This window comes from Trachemys scripta, chromosome 6, assembly GCF_013100865.1.
Source record: "Trachemys scripta elegans isolate TJP31775 chromosome 6, CAS_Tse_1.0, whole genome shotgun sequence".
In the NCBI taxonomy this organism is placed as follows: domain Eukaryota; kingdom Metazoa; phylum Chordata; order Testudines; family Emydidae; genus Trachemys; species Trachemys scripta.
In genome coordinates this window covers 12,691,731-12,712,102 of record NC_048303.1, presented here as the reverse complement: position 1 = coordinate 12,712,102, position 20,372 = coordinate 12,691,731, and the positions used below count along the sequence as shown (strand labels likewise).

The following is a 20,372-nucleotide window of genomic DNA, read 5'->3' as shown; positions in this document are numbered from 1 at the left end:
ACAGGGTTAAAAAAAAGCATATTTCCTTAGAATATAGAAAACAAACTAAAAAACATTTTAGAAAGTGTATAGTATACAGTATTTCACAAGTAAGTCCATTTCCTGTCTCCCCTATTGTTTTCAGTTTGATTAAGTGTATCCTGTTAAACTGTATATTCCTGTTATGGATTATACTTTACTCTGATAACATGAGATTATACACACACACGTTTTTTCCTTAGGTTTTCAGTAGTGAGTGCTTGGGGAAAAAAATGTGGGGGACAAAAAACTCTAGCTATTGGTGCTGTGGCCCTTGCTAAAGAGATGGTTTGTAGCTGAAATGATGCAATTTAGGGTGCCTTAATTTTGCGTAACCAATTGTGGCAATTTGCCAGCAGCCCGAGGGTTGCATGTACATTTAGATTTTTTTTTTGACGGCAAATGCCTTCAACCACAGTATTTCCTTATGTTTGCATCTTCCCTGATAGATGATTAAAAATTGCTTGTGTGGGTTCATCTGCAGTAAAGAGGTTGATCAACGTTGACCTCATGCTGCAATTATAGAAAGGGGGCAGTTGCAGTTTTTGGACACCAGGGGGCCAAACTTTGCCCCTCCCTGAATTGAACACTTCTAAATGTCAAGAGGAATAGCTAATGAGACAGATTCCTTTCATCATAAAAGCCCCTTCAGTGGTGCATGGAGAGAATTTGGTCCAGGCAGGCCTTTTTGGTGCATACACAACACGCTGGGGAAGCCAAGTAATTTACAGTCAGTGGAAGGGAAAATGTATATGAGTTCTTAATGAAACTAGCAAAAAAGACAGGAACAAAGGAGTAAAGTTGACATTGGACTATTTGTGACAAAAGTGGAGTATTATTTTTCTCTCTCTTTCAAATTTAATATTTCCACCTGGCCAACCTAGTTGTGTACTAGATTCAAGGTACAAAGCAGCCGTTTAAACTCTTTCGGAGCTCTGTTAGTTACTTAAAAGATGGGAGACCTGATTTCATTAACCCGTGACTTGGACAAAAAGATTCCAGCCCTTATATAATTCTTGCGTGCATTGAGTAATGATTAAGTGGTAATGCAGAGTTTAGACAAGGGTGATGAGTTTAGGGTGGATATATTATGATGAATGGCAGTGTCTGTGCAGACAATTAGTAATAGCTTCCTGTTGAACACTTTGGAATGTTTGTTCTGTTCTTGACATTGTTTACAGCGTGCTAAGAAACTAACATATATTAATTTCTTATTTTTTCCCTCTGCTGCAGCAGATTGTCCAGACTCTGTGCCTTCCTCCACTGAAACAGGGGGAACTAATTGTCTAGCCCCTGGGGGGCTTTCAGGTAAGACATTATCTGTGGTATGCTTTACTCACTCAGGACTCTTTACTCCTAGTGCACCTAAAGCGCCTGTTGGTTTTAGGCTGTGAATGAAGTAAGAATGATGCTGGGACAGTATAAGATTACAGGTCACTTAGGCTAGAATTTTCAAAGGGGGAATTAGGTTCCCAGTGCCCACTCACTTTCAACAGGAATTGGGCACCTGGGGATGAATGGATGGACCTTATGGGGAAAAATTGAATTTTGGGAGTGGTTCACTACAGGGTATAGATTATTTATAGAGAAGTGAGCAGGTGAATTACAACTGTATCCTTGTAGAAAAATTCAAGGTCAGTCCCAGCCCTTGCCTTATTTACACAGGTGGTACCTTTGGTTTCAGTGGGGCTAATTGTATAGATAAGGAGAGCTGTATTTGACTGGTGGTCTTGAATCTTTGTAGGTTTTTGTTTGGTTAGCGTAACTGGTTTCTGCACAGCCTTCTGGCTACAGTACATTCAATAATGGCATCAGTGGAGTATATTATACCCTTACATGAGGACAACTGATCTAGTAGGTGTTTTCCATTCCAGCCATTGTGTTCCTGTATGATACTAGGCAATGGTTGCCTGCGACCTGTCTATAATAGGTTAGCAATCAGCTGAGAAATATTAGGGCAACTTTCAGAGTAGCAGCCGTGTTAGTCTGTATCCACAAAAAGAACAGGAGTACTTGTGGCACCTTAGAGACTAACAAATTTATTAGAGCATAAGCTTATGCTCTAATAAATTTGTTAGTCTCTAAGGTGCCACAAGTACTCCTGTTCTTTTTGTTAGGGCAACTGTATATGCATTTTATACATCAGGGGCTATATTGTATTTCCTTCTGCATGGGACTGGCAGAGTGATAGAGAGGGCACATGGGCGCCCATGCACAAGGGGTAGGTATGTACAGTATGGCTCTCAGAGTGGCTGGCTAGTAACATGGCATGATCTGGGGAGATCTGTTGTGGTGTCTCTGCACAAGGATTGCTGTGTTGAGGGGAGAACATTTGACTGCAGCTTTTGTACAAGTGTATGAAAGGACATTTCCCAGTGCCCTGCTCTCAGCACCCATCAGACCTTTTTGGCCTGATTTTCAGAGATGCTATATCTCCACAGCTGGGGACTTCAGAGAGAGCTGCAAATCAGGCCTTTCAAAGGTATAATACCTTATTCACCTCCTTTCTTTCCCCACTACAGCTTTGCCTTTCAAGAGGCATGGCTGAGTCCTAAATGCAGTTACTAATACTATGACTTGTATTATGATAACCAACCATAATTTGTCTGAAAATACGTACTTGCATGGTCTCGTGTAGGTTGGAAGATGCTTTCCTCTGTCAGTGAATCTCAGTGATTTATGATTTGTGGAGCATTTACTCAGTTCATTGCCCTGTGATGGGAATTTTAGAAATATGTAGGTTGCTGGTTGCTGCTGGTGTGTGTGTGTCTGTGTCTTCTCTCCAGGAATTGCATTTGGTGTGGATGTCTTTAAGTGAGTCTTGTTTGTTTTTCTTTCAGTGTAATATATACCCTGCCTGTTATTTGAGAGGGAAGCATATTGTTTGTTCAAAGGCCCTAATGAGAATTAATCAAAGGAAGGGGGAGAAGGGCAACTTGTGGTTGGTCTCTCTCTCTTTTTTTGGAGGGGGCTATTGGTGGCTGTAACTTTAGGGAAGAAGGGTGGAGGGGGGAAAGGGTTGGAGAAGGGAGATTGGAAAGAGAACAGAAACAAGAAGTAAAACAACACAATAAGGATGTTAGATCATTTTTTTTCCCTCGTGAAATATGTGGGGTGGGTGGAGAAGGATTGAGTTCCACAGGATACCACATGAAATAAGTAAAGGAAGTACTAGCTTTTAAAAGGGGGCTTTCTGAAAGGTTTGTGTTATTGATAACATCTCGTCTGTCTAGTCTGCCTCTGAAGGGACAGAGGGAGGTGGGGGTTTGGGCTGCAGGAAATAACATAACTTGCCTATGAATGCCTTCTTAAGGAGTTTGCTATGGAAGTTTAATTTCATAGCACAGCAAGAACTGACAAAGGTACTCTACATGGGAAAGGTTTATTAAAATATTCTCTCTCACAGCTTCCAGAAGAAGGCACTGTTCCTTTTGGGGTGTATATATATATATTTTTGGTCTTGGGTTATCAAAAGTTTTCCAAACCTTCCCAAAACAGGGGAAACTTTTACGATCATTAACCACTCTTTCCCCCCACCAGTGTAATTGTAGCCATTTAGTTTAATGAGGAGCCGATAGGAGTGTTGACTCATGAAGGGATACGGTTAGCTACGCAAGCCATGAAACAAAGCCGAATGCCTCCACATGAAAGAGCATTTGTTTTGAATTTGCTCTGATTTACTGGCAACTTGGTTCCACGCACAGAAGTGCAGCTCTGAAAATTCCCAACTGGAGAGACCCAGTCAAGCAAGGAAAATAAACCGCACTTTGCAGCAGTTCTCTAAAGCTAACTTTCTCTTTTCTTTTTCTACAAGCTTTGGTAGCAGAACAGTGTATTTGAACAGGGCTTTAATGAGCTATTGTCAAGGTGCACTTGGAGTGTTTTATTTCTGTCTGAAGGGAAAAGCTGTATCTTATCTCCATTTAAACAGACAATGGTGTCAGATGCCATACATAAAGCATATCCTCTCATCTTCTTTTCACTCTTTAGAACTGGTGAGTTATATGGTGAGTTGCTTTATGTCTTTATCCCAAAAGGATGTTTCACTGGATTAAAAAAAAGCCCCAAATTGCTGTGCATCTGATTAGATTGTTCTGACTGTCCAACTGCACAGCATTGGGATTGAAAGGATAAGGACAGGTTTCAGGGTAGCAGCCATGTTAGTCTGTATCCTTAAAAAGAACAGGAGTACTTGTGGCACCTTAGAGACTAACAAATTTATTAGAGCATAAGCTTTCGTGGACTACAACCCACTTCTTCGGATGATATGCATCCGAAGAAGTCATCCGAAGAAGTGGGTTGTAGCCCACGAAAGCTTATGCTCTAATAAATTTGTTAGTCTCTAAGGTGCCACAAGTACTCCTGTTCTTTTTAATGGATAAGGAGTCACTCTGGCCACCATTGAGGAGAGCCACCTCTGGGGTGGAAATTGGCAGCTGTTAAACAGTGCTCAGCCACACTACACGCAGCAGCAGTTGCAGGACAGGGAGATGAAGGCTGAACCAGTTGAAGGTAAAAAGGTGGGATATAGGAAGGCGGAAATGCAATCACCACAGATGAAATTTGAGAATTGGGCCAGGACACTGCAGTTAACATCCCTATTCCTGGGGAGTGGGGGCGCTGCCATGGCATCTTTAGAGACTGGGATGTTGCAAGAACGATAATAAAACGAAAGCAGTGCATTAAAAAATGCTCATCCAGTCCTCCCGAAGAATGCAGAAAGCTGGATCCTTTCTTTTAAGGAGTCTCAGTTCCAGCTACGAAATATATATTTCATTCTTCTTCAGGAGGCAGAGGGTAATTTCATGGATGAATGGCAGAGGTACCAGGATAGCAGAGCTGAGAGGATGTGGGAGGGTGACCAGTGTGGAATGATGAGGGTAATATACTAAGAGCTTCTACAAGTGTTTTCCCCCTTGAAATAACCAATCTGAGCCTCTCTTTCACTTGCTCTGTTTTCTGTTTTTCTTCCTGGCCTAGGCTGTGCTGCAGTGAGCCAGCTTAATGAATGGGGCTCAGTTCGGGGTGGGAGGAAGGTCGGGAGCCTGGAGCCAGGGACTTGATTCTTTTGGCAAGGGAAGAAAAAAAAAAAAAGGAGCTGAATGTGAAAACGTAATCCCGTGGGGGTCTTCACAAAGGAACTGGTTCCTCCTGAAATGCACAGAGGTGACCTTTAATTCACTGGTGCTGCCCTTTCATGTTGTATGTGGCACTTTAAAAGGAGCAAGACTAAGAGTGGGTGGGAGTGAGGTTTGGGAAAGGGGAGGAGGGAACTCTGACAGCACAGCCGTACTAAACCGCTGGGACCTAGTTAACTTTGTTTAAAATATATATATATTTCTAAAGGTTAAAATCCGAACAGAGAAGCCCATGGAGTCTACATGCGGCTTGGCTCGATTTTAGTGCAATATTAGTTAATCCATTACTCCCAAGGAAAAACACGCCAGTCTTCTCTCTCTCTCCCCACTCAGTCACTCTCTTTCTCCCTCTCCTTTTAGTCTCTGTCTCTCGTTTTGTTTTGGTTTTTGTTTGTTTTGCCTCTTTCCTTTGCTGACTCTCTCTGGCCCAGTTCAGTATTCCGTGCTTAAGAAATCTCCCACCGGACTCGGAGATGTTCCTGTCTGTGCAGTACTGAACTGGACTCTCTTTCTTTTAAACTACACCAGTTAACAAAAACACAAACAAAAACACACTGTAGATAAAAAGGAAAATAATTCCCTTAAATAGGGGCGGGGCCAGGCTGTTTTTCAAATGTTTCAGATCTTCTTCAGGAGATGTGTAGTTTGTGATTGTGCTTTAGTTTCTAACAAACAAGCTGCGGTCACATATGTTGGATAGCTCAGCGTCTGCTCAAAAACAGAAGTCCTCAAAGGGCCTCAGAGCTGCCACTTCGTGTGTGAAATATGATGAGCTGGCTTGTGTCCTGGTCATCATTGCTTTTTATTAAGGAGTATTAATAAAATATCAGACTCGATAGGTTACACAGATTGCAGTCCCAAATGGGAGGTGTCTTTGATGACATATGCTCATTTTGGACTAGATCTAGAGCCTGTGGAAGTCGATGGGAGTGTTGTTTGTTGTCTTTTGTGGGTTTGAGATCACGCCCTTGATGCGTGAAAACTCCTCGGGTGGTGCCATTGAGACCTTCCGGCGGGCTGTTCTGAAAGGCAGGCACATAACACTGTTGTAGCTTAAAACAAGCATAACCCCTTTTCATTTTGGATTAACACTTACTTTTGTTTAAGACAGAAACTGAAGTGACAGGAAGCAACATAGAGAAAATTGACAGTGCCTTTTATCCCCATTCCCTCACCCTTTCACCTTAAAACCTCATCTTATTTTAATGGAACACTTTAATTCAAGTTTGATTCATCTTTACTACAAAAGCTCCAATGTGCAGCTGACTGACATTTCATTATGAAATAGCGGACGGGCCTGGAATGTTTCACTATGACTTTGATCCCTTCTGGTATCTGTGTCAGCCTGGGAGAAGCACCTTTTTTAAATCTAGAACTATTCACAATAGAAGCACGATTATTTGGCTGGATCTACAGTCCTGTCCCATCCCCTCCCACCCCCTGCAAATTAGATGGGAGTAGCAAGGTTCTGAAGGTTTCTCTGGAGAAATCCTGACTGTCCCCCCCCACCCCACCCCCTTCCCTCGAGCACACAGTTTATAACTGCTTGTGAAATGCCTTTATTTACAAATTGGCATCCTATTATAATCAGAAATTGAGAAATCTTCCTGTGTAAATGGGATTGTATATTTGTCTCTGGGATAAACAATAAATAGTGATTTTTTTTTAAAAAAAAAGTCATTTATACTCAGTTTATTTGAGCACATGCACTCTTTCTGTTGTTTTAAATGTCACAATGCATTGCAAATTTTCCTTAGCACCACTGACGGCACTAGCTTGTACTTGTGTATTAAATAGCTTACCTAAAAACTCACTCCCGTGCTCAAAAGGACAAGGTTATCAGGGGTTAATGCTAAGATGACAGCATTGAAGTCTTTGGAGCAAACCAGGCCGCCTGCCAGACTAGGAGCCTTGCAGCCTCACACATCATCTGACCGTGGCAGAATGTAGCCAGGCCAGTGAAGTGGAGAGAGACTGGGACTTGGCAAGGTCTCCATGTAGCTTTTGGCCTCTGACACTCCATTCTAGCTCCTCCTTGTGTTAGACCCTTTCTTCCATAAGCAGGCTGGGCTTTTTAATGCAGAATCTCAACAGGCAGAGGAAATGGGAACAGAGCTGAGTAGCAAAGGTTATGGGGGAATAGAGTATGTGTGTGTGTGTGTGTGTGTGTGTGTGTGCACGGTCCTCGTTCATGGATCTTGACTATATGTGCTATCACTTTTATCTCAGTGAAATTCTATAGGGGTATTCCAAAAGAATATCAATTTAAAATTGTGCCTTGAAAACGACTAACAATGAAAAATAAATGAATGGAGTCAGAGTGGGCTTTTCTCAGGTACAGTATTTGGGGAAAAACATTCTCTAGGTCAGACTTCCCTCTTGTTAAGCAAAATTTGTTTAATTTCGGCAAAGGAGAACACATTACTATTGTCTGCCACAGCTATTTCTAATGCATGCAGCTTCAATCTGCAGTTTTATTTTTGCAATACTATTGTGTGTAAGTGTTTTCACTGCTGCTTGCTAATGATTTTCTGAGCCATTATTTCTGTATAGCAGAGTGACCATTTAGGGGAAAATAATGCATTTTAAAGTTTATCACCAGTGATGTGAGTGTGTGTTCATCTGTATGTTTGTCTTCATTTAACTCAGAAGGGTATCCACCTGCAGAATAAAATGTACCCCCTGAATGTGGTGGGAAACCCGATAATTTGGGACTTAGACAGGATAAAAAGACTAGTAAATGCCCCATAGGGAGCAATCCTGCATTGTCAGGTAGCTGGACTAAAGCTTTTCCATCTATGATTTCTATGATCCTTTAACAGTTACACTGCAGAAACAAATAGCATTAACCTCATGCATTTATCTAATAGTGGGAGATTAAAAAAAAAAAAAAAAGATGATGTTGCTTCTGCACGTGGATGCCGAGAATGCAACCAATGGGTGATCTTAAATACACGCTACAGGAAGGGGTAGGTGGGGAGAATGGCCACTGAGTGGCATAGTGGTAGATACAGGAGCCCCATCCCTAAATTCCCCTGCACGCTGGGTGACCCCACTTTGTTTGGGTGGGGTCTGAGAAATCCTGTCCTACTTCCTGTCCCTTCTCCGAGCAGAATTGGTGGGTCATGGTCAAGGTGTGCCATAGTCAAGGAGGTGAGATTTGGCCCCAAGTATAGAAATTTAAGACCCAGAGGTATCTCAAGTTGGTGTCTGAAACTGAGGCAGCCAGAGCTAGTGGACACTTCTGAAAATGCGCTTGTGGCTTCAGCATTTCAGCCCTACGGGCTTTCTTCATGAGCGATCAGTACAGCGAAAAGGATACGTCCTGTATCAGCTCTTCCTGAAGAAGATACCTTACCACAGACAATTCCTCCTGACCGTATCCTCTGCCGCACGTATTTCAGACATTCACATGTTCGTTCTATTACACTGAACTGTACGACCTGACCTGCTCCTCACAGCCTGTCGCTTGACTATTAACTAAGGTTATTGCAGGGTTATCAGCCCTCCCTATCAGCTCCACAGCCATTCTGACTCCTGCAGGCTTGGAGAGACACTGATATTGACCTCTCTCTCTCCCTTTGACCAAATAGGGGGCCGGTCAGTCTTATCTGATATGTGACAGGGTGGTTTCAAAAGATGAACGTGGAATTCCTGCTGGTGCCTTCTTGTAGTGACCTCGGAGTGAGCTGTGTAAAAGAATACTGTAACGGGCCACTCAGAGGTCACTGCCAGCCGTACCATCTTTCTTAAGTAGGATTGAATGACCCGCGCAGCAGCCTGGCTGCCTGCCTACTGTCACAAAGTAGCTTCCTTTCCAGTTTATTTTGAGCTCTAAGATATTATTAACTCCTGATACACAGTCTGGATTTAGTTGTAACACACAAAGAAAGCAAAGTTCAAGTTTTCCTTCTTCACTTTTTACCTAAATATCTTTTGTTTCTCTCCCCATCCCCCTCCTCTTTGTGTATGGGCTGTTTGCCATGGGCTTTTTTAACATGGAAACTGGGGAATAAGTTATGTCATGGCTGCTGTTGAGGAATCCTGTAGTGTAAACAAGAGTATGGCCCAATCTTGTGTGGTGCTGGGGTCTGTGGGAAAGGAGCATCGGCGCCTCGCAGGATTTCCGGCCTTTGGCTTTTGATTAGACTTTTTAAGTCAATGATAATGTCTTGGGTGTAGTCTTGAAATGTTGTTGGCTGTTGAGTTGTAGGGGATGGTGGAGTAACCTCATCACCAGTAGCCAGGTGTCTCCTCCTGCCGGAATAGGCCCGTTTGCAATGAAATCCTTGTTTGGATTTTCTTACAGAGATTCTCCCTCATTGTCCAGTGGAGGATGGGGTGAAGGGTTTGTCCACCTGCTCCCTTAACCTCGTAAATCCCAGTGGACCTACAGGATGCCAGGGTCATCTGGGTAAAGGCCTTCTACCCCTTCAGTGGCTCTGGCCCCAGGCAACCTGTTTTCAACTCCTCGGATTCTCTACTGGCTGCAGCAGGGCCTGGTGACCCTGACTGGTGGTAGTGGCAGGGGAAATCTATGGTAAAGTTAATAAACCTGGGACTGTATTAACTTGTGTAGCTAACTACCACTGGAGTGGGGGATAGCCAGTGATCATCCCACCTACCCTGACTCCAATCTCTTCTCCATGGGGACTCTGGAGAGCATAAAGAGCTTTGCACATGGTTTGAGGAGGGCAGGGAATGGTGCCATGGAGATGAGACCTCTTCCCTTCTCCAGTCCCACATGCAGGAGAGAGCTGTGTGCGAAATAGTTCTACATGAGTTCAATCTATCCCTGGTTCCAAGCCCCCACCAGCTAGCTGCAAGGGGCTGCTCTTCCTGCAAGCAGTAGACGAAGCAGGCGTCTGCCAAAAATGTTAGAAGGGAGCATTGCACAACTTTAAACGAGCATGTTCCCTAATTGATCAGCAACGAAACAACGTTAACCGGGACGACTTTAAGTGAGGAGTTACTGTACCTCTCCCTCTGCGTGTATCTTGGCTTGGGAGGGAAAGACTGGTGAAGAAAGGCATAATTCATACCTCGGTATACCAGCTTTGGTTGGTCTAGCCTTATGGGTATTTTGCCCAGTGCTTAATTTGTGCCAGTACTGAGCCCTGGCATCTCTTGCCTTGGCAGTTCATAGTCCTGGCATCTCTGGGCTTGCCACTTCAGTTATGAAAGTAAAAAAATTGCTTGAGCGCCGGCACTTAATGGCTTGAATCCCAGCACCTCTTTCACTACAAATTAAGCCCTGCTTTTGCCTCAAAGTACTGCACCAGCCGGAGAACCATTTTCTGCAGAGTTGTTTTGGGTAGGAGTTTAAATATGTGATGATAACTTTCACCCTGTTAATTAACAGGAAACATTGGGACAAGACAGGAAATTGCATCATTTTTTATGAGGAAAGAGCCAAGAAAAAAATAGAAAGAAAAGAAAACATAGTTATTAATGAAAGGAGAGAAGAGGGGGAAAGGAAAACAAAAAGAACCCTTTTCCCCCAGTGATCAGAAAGTTCTCGCAGTGCCCGAGTTTCAGAGAGAGGCTTGTTGGAGTACTCTGTTTTATTTTTATTATGTTGAAAAATATTTTAATAGCAGGGTCACCTTTGCTTGAACGCTAAAAACTCAGCCTTGTTGCTCAATTTATTGAAGAATCTTTTCATAACTTTTCTCAGCTTCCTTCCCCAAACTGCCAGGCTGAGGAAGCTCTTGGCTTGGAAGCTAATTTTGGTTTGGCTGCTCAGCCCACAGAATTGGTCCCCACCCAGTGTCATTATCTTGGTTTTAACTTGCAAAAAAAAAGAGAGAGAGAAATTTTATAAGAGTTTGCACAGCCCTTCCTTACTCTTTTCATCTTGTTGCACAAAAAGCATTGCAGTTTTAGCTTCCTAAATGCTATGTCCTTAGCATTTGCACTTGAAGTCTGCTCTGTTTTCCTTATTTTAAATAACATCAAACCACTATGCCTTTTTGAAAAGTTCCTTGGGAATCCTCTCTGAGATCTTGCTAGTGCATTAACTAAGACAAAAAATGAATGCCATTTAGAGCTGGCTTGGTGGAGCTGACTTCAGCTGTTCACATGTTTGTGAAGAACCACTACAAGTTAGGCCTTCCTTAAAAAAAAAAAAAAAATGTGGCTCGTAGGGGGCTGATGATATTCTGGCTTTGATCCGGCAAGTCCTTGGATTGTCATCTTCCAGACACAAGTGTGAATGGAAGCATTCAGTTCTAGGTATAGTCCTCTAAACTGAGTGTTTGTCTCTGTTCCCCCTGCATGCCTGCTGCCTTAACTTGCAAGTGCTCAAAGTGAAAGAGTAGAGAATGGGCACCTCTGAGGAGATACGGGTCTTAAAAGCCATCCTTCCCCATCCTAATTAGGCTCTTAGCTCTGACTCCAGACGTAATTTGGTTGCCATGCAGCAGTGCTCTCACTAATGCAGAATTGGCTTCCCTGTGCACTCCCTCCCGTGCCTAACTCTTTTTGCCTTGCTCTTACACACACTCACCCTGCACCTGTGCTACACAGGACCAAGCTCTCCACACATACACGCAAGGAGTGACAGGCTGATAGCGATGGGTTGGGATGACGCATCGCTGGGTGTGAGGGTGCCATTGTGTCTAATTTTACTACCCTCCCAATTTCATATGCATCAGTAGGACTTTTGGCTAGACTGATATCACTTCCCTTGATTGAATACGCACAAAGCTGCAGCCTAACTAGTTCACTGAGTTATCTTATTGTTATTCAAATAGAGGCTATTACAGGAGACGAGGAGCTCATTCGTTGGCTGCTTCTTGTTTCGTTTTGTTTTCATAACACAATGAGAACCTCGGGTTGTAATTGTCAGAGTGTAAAGCATTGCTGAGAATTCAGCCAGGGTGACTTGTCAAAACACAGCACTGACGCCAGAGCAGAGTGATGCAGGCAGGTTGAATGCAGGCCGAAGTGGTTTTGCAGGAGAGCGTTGTGGTCGACTTCTTTTTTTATTTAATCTGTTGGCACAATTTTGAAACACCAACTTCAGTTTAATCCCTTGTGTCATCTTGTTTCAGTTGAGCCGGTGTATGTATGTGAATATAGTCCTCCATATATGCAATTACTCCTATCAAGCCTCTGTAGAAAGCAGCATGTTAAACACTGTGCGGGAGCTGGGTAGATGTAGATTATTCAGGTATGTCCTCAGGAGCCTTTCTGTCTCCCTGGTTGGTTGATAAATTGCAGGCCCACATTAAAATAATGCTGATCTTTCCGAGGGCTTTTGCTAATAAAGAGGGAAGGCATATTTGGTCTTAAATTAATTACTTCCAAACTGCTCAAATTGGAGAACATTCAAAATATTATATGTGTGTACATACATGTACATATTAAGCAAATATGGGACTAAGAATAGTAATCTTCTTTTGGTGGTAAAGATGTTGTTTGAAGAGTGTTGCTGCCAAAGTAGGTTAAATGAGAGCTAACTTTTAGAAGTGAGCAGTATGCCAGCATTCAATGGAGTAAAATAACTTGGAACGTTTGGTTCTCATCATGCCTTTTTAAGGCAGACCTCCCATCACCAAGGGTCTGGTCAACCCTTACGATCTTTTAAAAGCATACAAAGACACCTGGTGTTACCAGTGGTGTCCTAATAAAATGTTCATTAGCTTCCGAAGCAACCTTATTTATGCCTGACAAACCCGGGTGCTGGGGAGGTGGTGAATGTTTCAAACAGTCTTCATTTTATAATTGGTAAAGTTGGCCCTGGACCAAATGACTTTAAGTGTTGAAACTGATGCCTTTAATTTATAGATACTAAAATTCCAGAGCATTACCGCTCAGTGTGAGAGTCTTTCCAAGTTGGATAATGTACGGTGTAGTCTAATGGACAACCCAGTGGTGATTTTTTCTATTTGCACTTTGATGAGTAACCACGCTTTACATTCCAGGCAGGTATAGTGGTTATCTGCATATTTCAAGAACACTGATAGGACTGCATTTTGAAGATCTGGAGAACACTAACTAAAATCAGAACCCCCCAAAAATAAGAGCTTCACACAACCAGAGAGATTTTTGCCCTGCTGGTAGTGGGACTTAACGCCCATCTGATACTATTCTATTGCATCTGAGTGTTTCATTTGTGCAATACCATGTTGGACAGACTAAATAAGTGCATAAAATCATACTTCAAGCAGTGATGCAGGAATTAAATAGCAGAAGTCTTGTTTGGAAAACTAGCTGGGAGCCTGAAGTTTACATCCCTAGGCTTGAACTGGTGAATTAATTTTCTTTGTAAACTAGGCTGACGCTTTTTAGCTCACGATAAGGAACAAACTCATAAATCTTAATGCGGTGCAAAGTGTGGCCTGTAGTTTTTCTATTCTTTTCCACTGCCTTGCAGGGTAAGTATGGAAAATGTATCCTTTAATGTCACCGGGCTCAATCCTAGAACCATTACTCATGCCTGTAGTGATTACTCAGGTGAGTAAAGATCACTGGCTTGTGTGACTGTTGCGGAAGGGGGCCCAAGAACTGTAGAGCCTCACCCATAAGGCCTCCATTCTTTTATAGTGTAGTCAGTGCATTGGGAGGAGGGGGGAGGGGGAATGTGCAGTGTGAATGGTGGAGGGAGATGGAAAGGAAATACCAGTAAAACAATGAAGTGCCAGGCTGTGTAAATGCCCTGGAAGATCATTGGTGCCTAATTGACTCTGGAAGGCAGGGGATTCAATGTAAGGTACTGTGTAGCCCAGCCGCTTGTGATAGCTGGAGTGATGGTAACAAGCAGGCCACCCTTCCCCCATCCCTTTTCTTTCTTTGTCACGGACAAATAATGTCGAGATGAGTTGGAAGATACAAATTCTGCACTGTTGCTTTGCTGCTGAGGAAGGGAGATGTAAAATAGCTGGTGTTTATTGGAACAAGTTTATTTTTGGTGTGTTACTTTTGTTCACGTTGTGGACACAGTCTAAACTATAAAGTCCTGTCAACACCCGTGTTTCTGTGAGGTTCATGGGTAAGCAAGGAGTCTGCATGGTCTGCTAGATTCAGGTCCCATCTCTACCCCAGCTATAGCGGAACCAGGAGACCCAGTTACAATCCTGTTGTCCTCTGACCTAGTTACAGCATGGTTAAAAGTTATAAGCTAGATAGCACCCAACTGTGTCCCCAGAACCAGGCTGAAGTCTTGGAGTGCCTCTGGGTTCAGCCTAGTTATCGAGACACAGTTAGGTTTTGTCTAGATTGCAACTTTTAATTGTGTGGTAACTAGGTCAGGGACAACCGGGCTGTAACTGGGTGCCCTAACTGGATTAGAAATGGAGTTTAAATGGGATTGAGAGCCAAGAACTCCTGAGTTCTGACTCAGGTGCTGCCACTGACTTACTGTGTAGCCTAGGGCAAATCACTTAAACCACTGTCTGGCTCAGTTCCGCCATCTGTAAAATGTGGATCCTAGGACTTACCCATTTCGCAGGAATGTTCGGAGGATTAATTAGTTAATGAATGTAATGCACTGTATAATTGCTAAGTAGTATTAATCCAGAGAGTAAGGTGGGAAGTGATGGGATGGAGTGGGGAAGGGACAGATAAGCAGCTTCTTGCTTGTGACCCTAGTCTGAACATTTTAAAATGTCCTTCACTGTTGCTTTTGGCTATTAAATTTCATTCTTAACCTGGAGTTACCAGGGTTGCATTTGGAGAGTGGGGTGGACAGGACGACAGAGGTGGAGGGGGTGGTGTGGGTGGAACAGACCACCAGAACATATTTTGTGGGCCTGAATGCGTGTGCATGTGTGTGTGAGAGAGCTTTGCTGCATGCGCTTTGGAATAGAAGTGATTAGATTATGAAGGCAGACAGAAGTAATGATTAACTTTTTCAGTCTGCATGCTGTCTCCAGTCTGGCGCTTGGTGTTGTTTTTCCCCCTAAGTAGGCCCTGGCCCTGAGTCGACAGGGTATTAGGTTGTAAAGAAAGACAGAAAGAATGAAAGCGAGGGGTGGGGAGGGGAAAGGGGGGGTGATTTTTCCATCAGATCCGGGAATGGAATTTATTGGCTGGAATGCAGTAAATGTTCAAAATGCCATCCCATCTAAACAGTTTTCATAATTGTTATGGAAGGGGGGGGGATCGGGGCATGAGGGAATGAAAAGAACTTTTGTTTCTAACTGTATTTTTCCACATCTTATATCCGTATAAGAAACATTTCCCTACTCTCTAGAAAAATAGTGTTTTAAGCAAGGGTGGACTTTTTTTTTTTTTTTTTTTTTTTTGGTAAATGTCTGTTTTTGGTCTTGTAATAACTTTGGGGAGAACTGTAGGTCAGTGTACTGTGGAGAGTGGGTTTTTAAATTTTTCATTATTAAAATTCAACTCAGCAATTGTGTGTGTGTGTGTGTGTATGGAATGCATTTAGGAAAAAAATGTAATACACGTCTGGGTATTAAATATCAATTTGGAAATACTAGGCTCCTATGCATTGATTTTTTTATTAAGTCCTTTACGAGCCTGTTAACATGTAACCCACATAGCTACATGTTCTCACTGGAAAGAAAAAAAAGTTCAGAGCTCCAACTTTTGCTGAGCCCCTATCTCTCCTTGCTCCAAGGTGCAATAAGGAGATCAAACTTCCTGCAGAATGTATAGGTGACCGGGCTACAGCAGTGTGACCTGGGTTTTATTGTTGAACTCTTTCTTGGATTTGATTTGATTTTTATTTACTGGAAAAGGTTTACAGTCTTCATCCTGCAAGCCCTACTCCAGGAAATCTTTCATTCTGGAAGTCCTTGGGCATAAAGATTGCTTACCCTGGTTTTATGCCAGGCTACCTCCATTGGCTTTGATGGAGTTATTCCTGAATTACATTGGTATGATTGAAAAGGAAGATAAAACCTATTGACATCAATGGGAATACAGGCGGGAGTAAGTATACACAGGGAAATACGTTTTGGCAAGATCAGTTGCAGGCGTGGTTCTCTTTGGTGAGTGATGGGAAGTCGCCAGTCCTATCTATGCCTTCTCCATGCTCTTAAGAGCTTAGGCTCAAATAGGGGTTGGAGATAGGTAGAAAAAGGGTGTGTTTCAGGAGACATGGACTTATCATGCAAATGGGTCACTAACCTGTGTTTTCTCCTCTTGGCCCATGCAACTGAGTGAGTAGCTTGGCAGTGCAACAGCAGCACTCCCGTGCTGGCTCAGGTTCCCTGCATGTCAAGGGAAACCACTGAAATCTTGCTGATTCTCCTTAAAACAAGACAACCCCTGGTTGTACCTGGTGTCTGAAAAGCCTGGGGCAGGGACAAGAGGGGCAGGGATGAGGGTTTCAGGCTACACAGTGTGGGATGGGATCTGTGGGTAGGAAGATTATTGTTCTTACCAGAATAAAATCACACGTCCAAAATGGATTTTGAAGGATTTATAGCAAATTACCTGAAAAGACACCACATGGGAGCAGTGTAAGTGCAATATCTGAGGGACATGGAGAGGGGAGAGAGAGAGGTTGAGGTATGTGGGAGAAACAGAAAGAACTAAGAGAGATGGGACCAGAGAAGAGAGAACCAGTCTTCAGAATAACTTGGGAGTGTTTTGTTATTGAAGTCCATGATTAAGTGCTGCCACTTACTCAAGCCAGGTCTACCCTAGGAGTACTTTGCTGGGATAGCAATACCGGCGTATTGTACTAGCAAACGCTTCTAGTGTGTATACAGCTTATACCAGCAAAACTGAGCTTTTCCAAGCTTATTCTAGTACCCATCCCCCCCACCCCCAACCCCCAGAAGCAGTCACAGGACACACCTCATCACACCGCTGACCAACATAGCAATGCCAGCAAAAGTTTGTAGTGTAGACCTTGACCCTAAGTCAAGTCTCCTTTCCTTGCATGGGGCGGCTCCTTATAGTGCAAGGTATGCACTCACTGGGAGAAAGGGTGGCAGAATCTCCTGAAGTTGATAAGCGTGTCACTTTACAAAAAGAACAGGAGTACTTGTGGCACCTTAGAGACTAACAAATTTATTAGAGCATAAACTTTCGTGGACTACAGCATCCGAAGAAGTGGGTTGTAGCCCACGAAAGCTTATGCTCTAATAAATTTGTTAGTCTCTAAGGTGCCACAAGTACTCCTGTTCTTTTTGCGGATACAGACTAACACGGCTGCTACTCTGAAACCTGTCACTTTACAAAGATATGGATCAAATAGTTTGTAGCAAGAGCACTTCATGGAAAGTAGAATAGCTGAACCAATGACACTAGAGAAAGCTGAGCGTGTCATTTATACTATTTCTTTGACAGGGTATGAAATAAGAAAATTTGCTATAGCTAAAATAGTTTTTTTGCTGCATGGGTTTCCCATTCAGATGTAGCAGAACGATACTAATAGGACTTTGGTGTGCGCATCCCCTCTAGCCCTTATTGTTTGTCTGCTCAGCTAGTCAACGGTGTAACATAAAAGCCTATGCAGCAGTGGTTTTCGACTTTTTTTTTCATTTGTGGACCCCTTTGGAAATTTAGACATAGTCTGCAGGCCCGCAGCAGTCTGCAGACCACAGTCGGAAAACCACTGCGATATAGGACAGAACCAAAGTGTATAGTAGGAGCTTCTTTTCTGTTGTCTGAAATCCTATCAGATATTTTTTAAAGCCTTTATTAACGGAGTTTTCTCTCTCCTTCTCTCTCACTACCACTGACAGCCCCCTTCACGTTTGTTGTTCTTATCCAAACACAGGGTTCATTCCCGTTTAGGGGATGGGGGTGGGTAAGATTCCCACCCTTGCTTCCCAGAGTTAAAATAAACCAAAGAAGAAGATTCCTGGATTTTGGGGGGGTTTGAAAAAGAGAGACAAGTAAAGAAAGTTCTTGAAATTAAAACTTCAAAAATAATTAGGCTGACTGTATACTAAACAACAGCAAAGAGGCCCATTTACTGTAAATATTATGAATGGATTTGGCTGACTCTAGGATCCCCACCCTTCCTCTAAGGCTTTTCTCTGAGTTAAGTTGAAATTCGGCCTTCAGACAGCAGTACTCTATAATTTGCATGGCTGATGAGGCCCAAAGCCTGGGACAGAGGAAGCTGGAGTCAGCTGGCTCCTTTCTAACCACTGGAGACAGGCAGACAGGCATTTTTGGTGTGTGTGTTTTTCTTCTAGCTCCAAACACACTACTTACAAGGGCTGGTGGCTTCTGCTTTGCTGGCTTTTAAAGAAAATTTAACTGGGCATAAAAGAGTTCTTCTCTTCTTGGGTAATTTTTAGCACTAGTAATTGATTAATCATCATCATCAGACAGTAGCAATGACTAGTTGTACATTTATGAATCAAATTTTTTGTTTGGCAGAGCGAGAGAACCCTGCAGATTTCAGTTTCAGTTCTGTTCTTGTCTGTTCTTGTCCCCTACCCCTTCCCTCCCCTCTCTTTAATTTGTATATTTAAAACGTAGATTAAAAAGCTGGCATTGAGAATGTAGCGCAGTGTTTGACCCATAATGTGCGTGTTCGTTTTTTTTAATCATCCTACATTTTTCAGGCTTTAATTTCCTGTGTTGAAGACACACTTCTGGGGCCCTGTTCAGCTGTTGAAGTCGGTAGCATTCAAAGAGAGCTGGCCCATGTGGTGACACTGTTACAGTTCAGGATGTCTCAGTGTTTCCAGTCTGAGTGTCTGCTGTCTGGGGCCTTTAGATAGAACTCTGAGGAACTCATTGACCTCAGCCCTAGGGCCTCACAGGAACTTTTTTTTTTTTTTTTTTTTTTTTTAAGCAGTGTCCACCCAGCCCCACACTTGAATTAACCCATTGAGTTTTTGGATTTGAATGAAAGCCAAAGATTTAAAGAGGAAAGCTCAGCCCAAACCACTATGTTTGAGGGTGAAACACTGGGGGACATCACAGAGTTTCAGATACCTTCCACCCATAATCATATCTCAGAAGTCACGCTGGCTCTGACTGAAACTTGGTTGCGGTTTCACCATAATGTTTGCCAGCCTTGGTGACCATTAGAACAACCTTTGGGCAAGTTTCAGGTTTGCATCTTCTAAACCAGGCAAATTTCACTTAGTTTTGTTGTGGGAGTTTTGCACAGACCTGATAATAATTAACAAGGGCATGAACCAGGATCACAGCTCTGATCTGGGAAGTTCATCTCCAGATCTGCACTTGGTGCTTGACCCCTTACTCCATAATGGCTTGACCCAAAACCTTAATCTGAACATCCTCATTAAACTTTAAAAGTTCAGAGCTGAATCTAGACTTAACAGCTTGGCCCGGCTCTAGAAACTAAACTGTCATAAAAGCTTCACATACTGAGGGCAAAATCCTATAGTCCTTCCTCAAGACAAAACTCTGATTGAAATCAAATGGGAGTTTTGCATGAGTAGGAATTTCAGGCTTAGTGTTTTAATAGAACAAAAGGTTTTTTTACACACTAAAAGATTTTAAGTTAAAAAACCCCCCACATAGTTTGGAAAAAAATATTTTCATTTTATTTTCCCTAAATATGAAAGGGAGCAGAGAGATATTTGTCTGGGCAGATGGGCATCTCGTTAAATAAGAAAAAATTCCTAAGGCTCTTTAGCTTGCAGAGTTACTGTATATGCTGAGTAATAAGAGCTGCCTAATTAGACATAGACACACATTTACGGTCTAGCCTGTCAATCCGCGGATTAAGGACTCCATAAGTACCCATTGACACGATACACTGTAATGGCTCCTAAAGGGATGTTATGGTCTATCTGTGTCAATAATCCACCGATTAAGGGCTCCCTAAGTACGTGTTGACACGACAGACTGTAGCAGCTCCTCTAGAGTCTATTGTTTAGTGATTCAGTTTCCATGATGCTGCCCCATTGGGGGCTGGTGATCACTACAGTTTGGGAGCTTATGTACATATCAAGATTGGGTTGGGTTTATTATTGTCTGTGAAAACCACAGCAACAACAACAACAACAGGAATTTAACACGTCATACTCTCCTAAATTAGCCTTTCAGAAATGACCTGTGCCATCAAGAGTTACAGCTGTCTGCACTGCCCTGGGGTTTAATGGGGTGTACAACGGATGGGGTAAGAAGTCTTTGAGAGCCAACTCTTCTCTTGGATGTGTGTGTGTGTGTGGAGCCTCCATTAAAATCATTGGGGGGCACCAATACACCATTCAAAAGGCAGAATTTGGATTATTTGATTTTGCCATTGCTAGACAAAGCAGATGCTTAACCCAACACTGTTAACCTGAAAATCATTTACATTTT

General features: G+C 42.8%; 1 protein-coding gene across 3 annotated transcripts in view; it reads left to right on the top strand.

Annotated features, from left to right (window-relative positions):
* SMAD7 (SMAD family member 7) overlaps nucleotides 1-20,372 on the top strand; it is a 40,460-nt gene that overhangs the window by 8,460 nt on the left and 11,628 nt on the right. For 2 of the 3 annotated variants that reach the window (XM_034774143.1, XM_034774142.1), the window contains one exon: nucleotides 1,252-1,326. In XM_034774143.1, the coding sequence (XP_034630034.1) occupies nucleotides 1,252-1,326 (75 nt within the window). The remainder of the gene's footprint in view (nucleotides 1-1,251; nucleotides 1,327-20,372) is intronic. The other variant, XM_034774144.1, reaches the window with a different exon arrangement.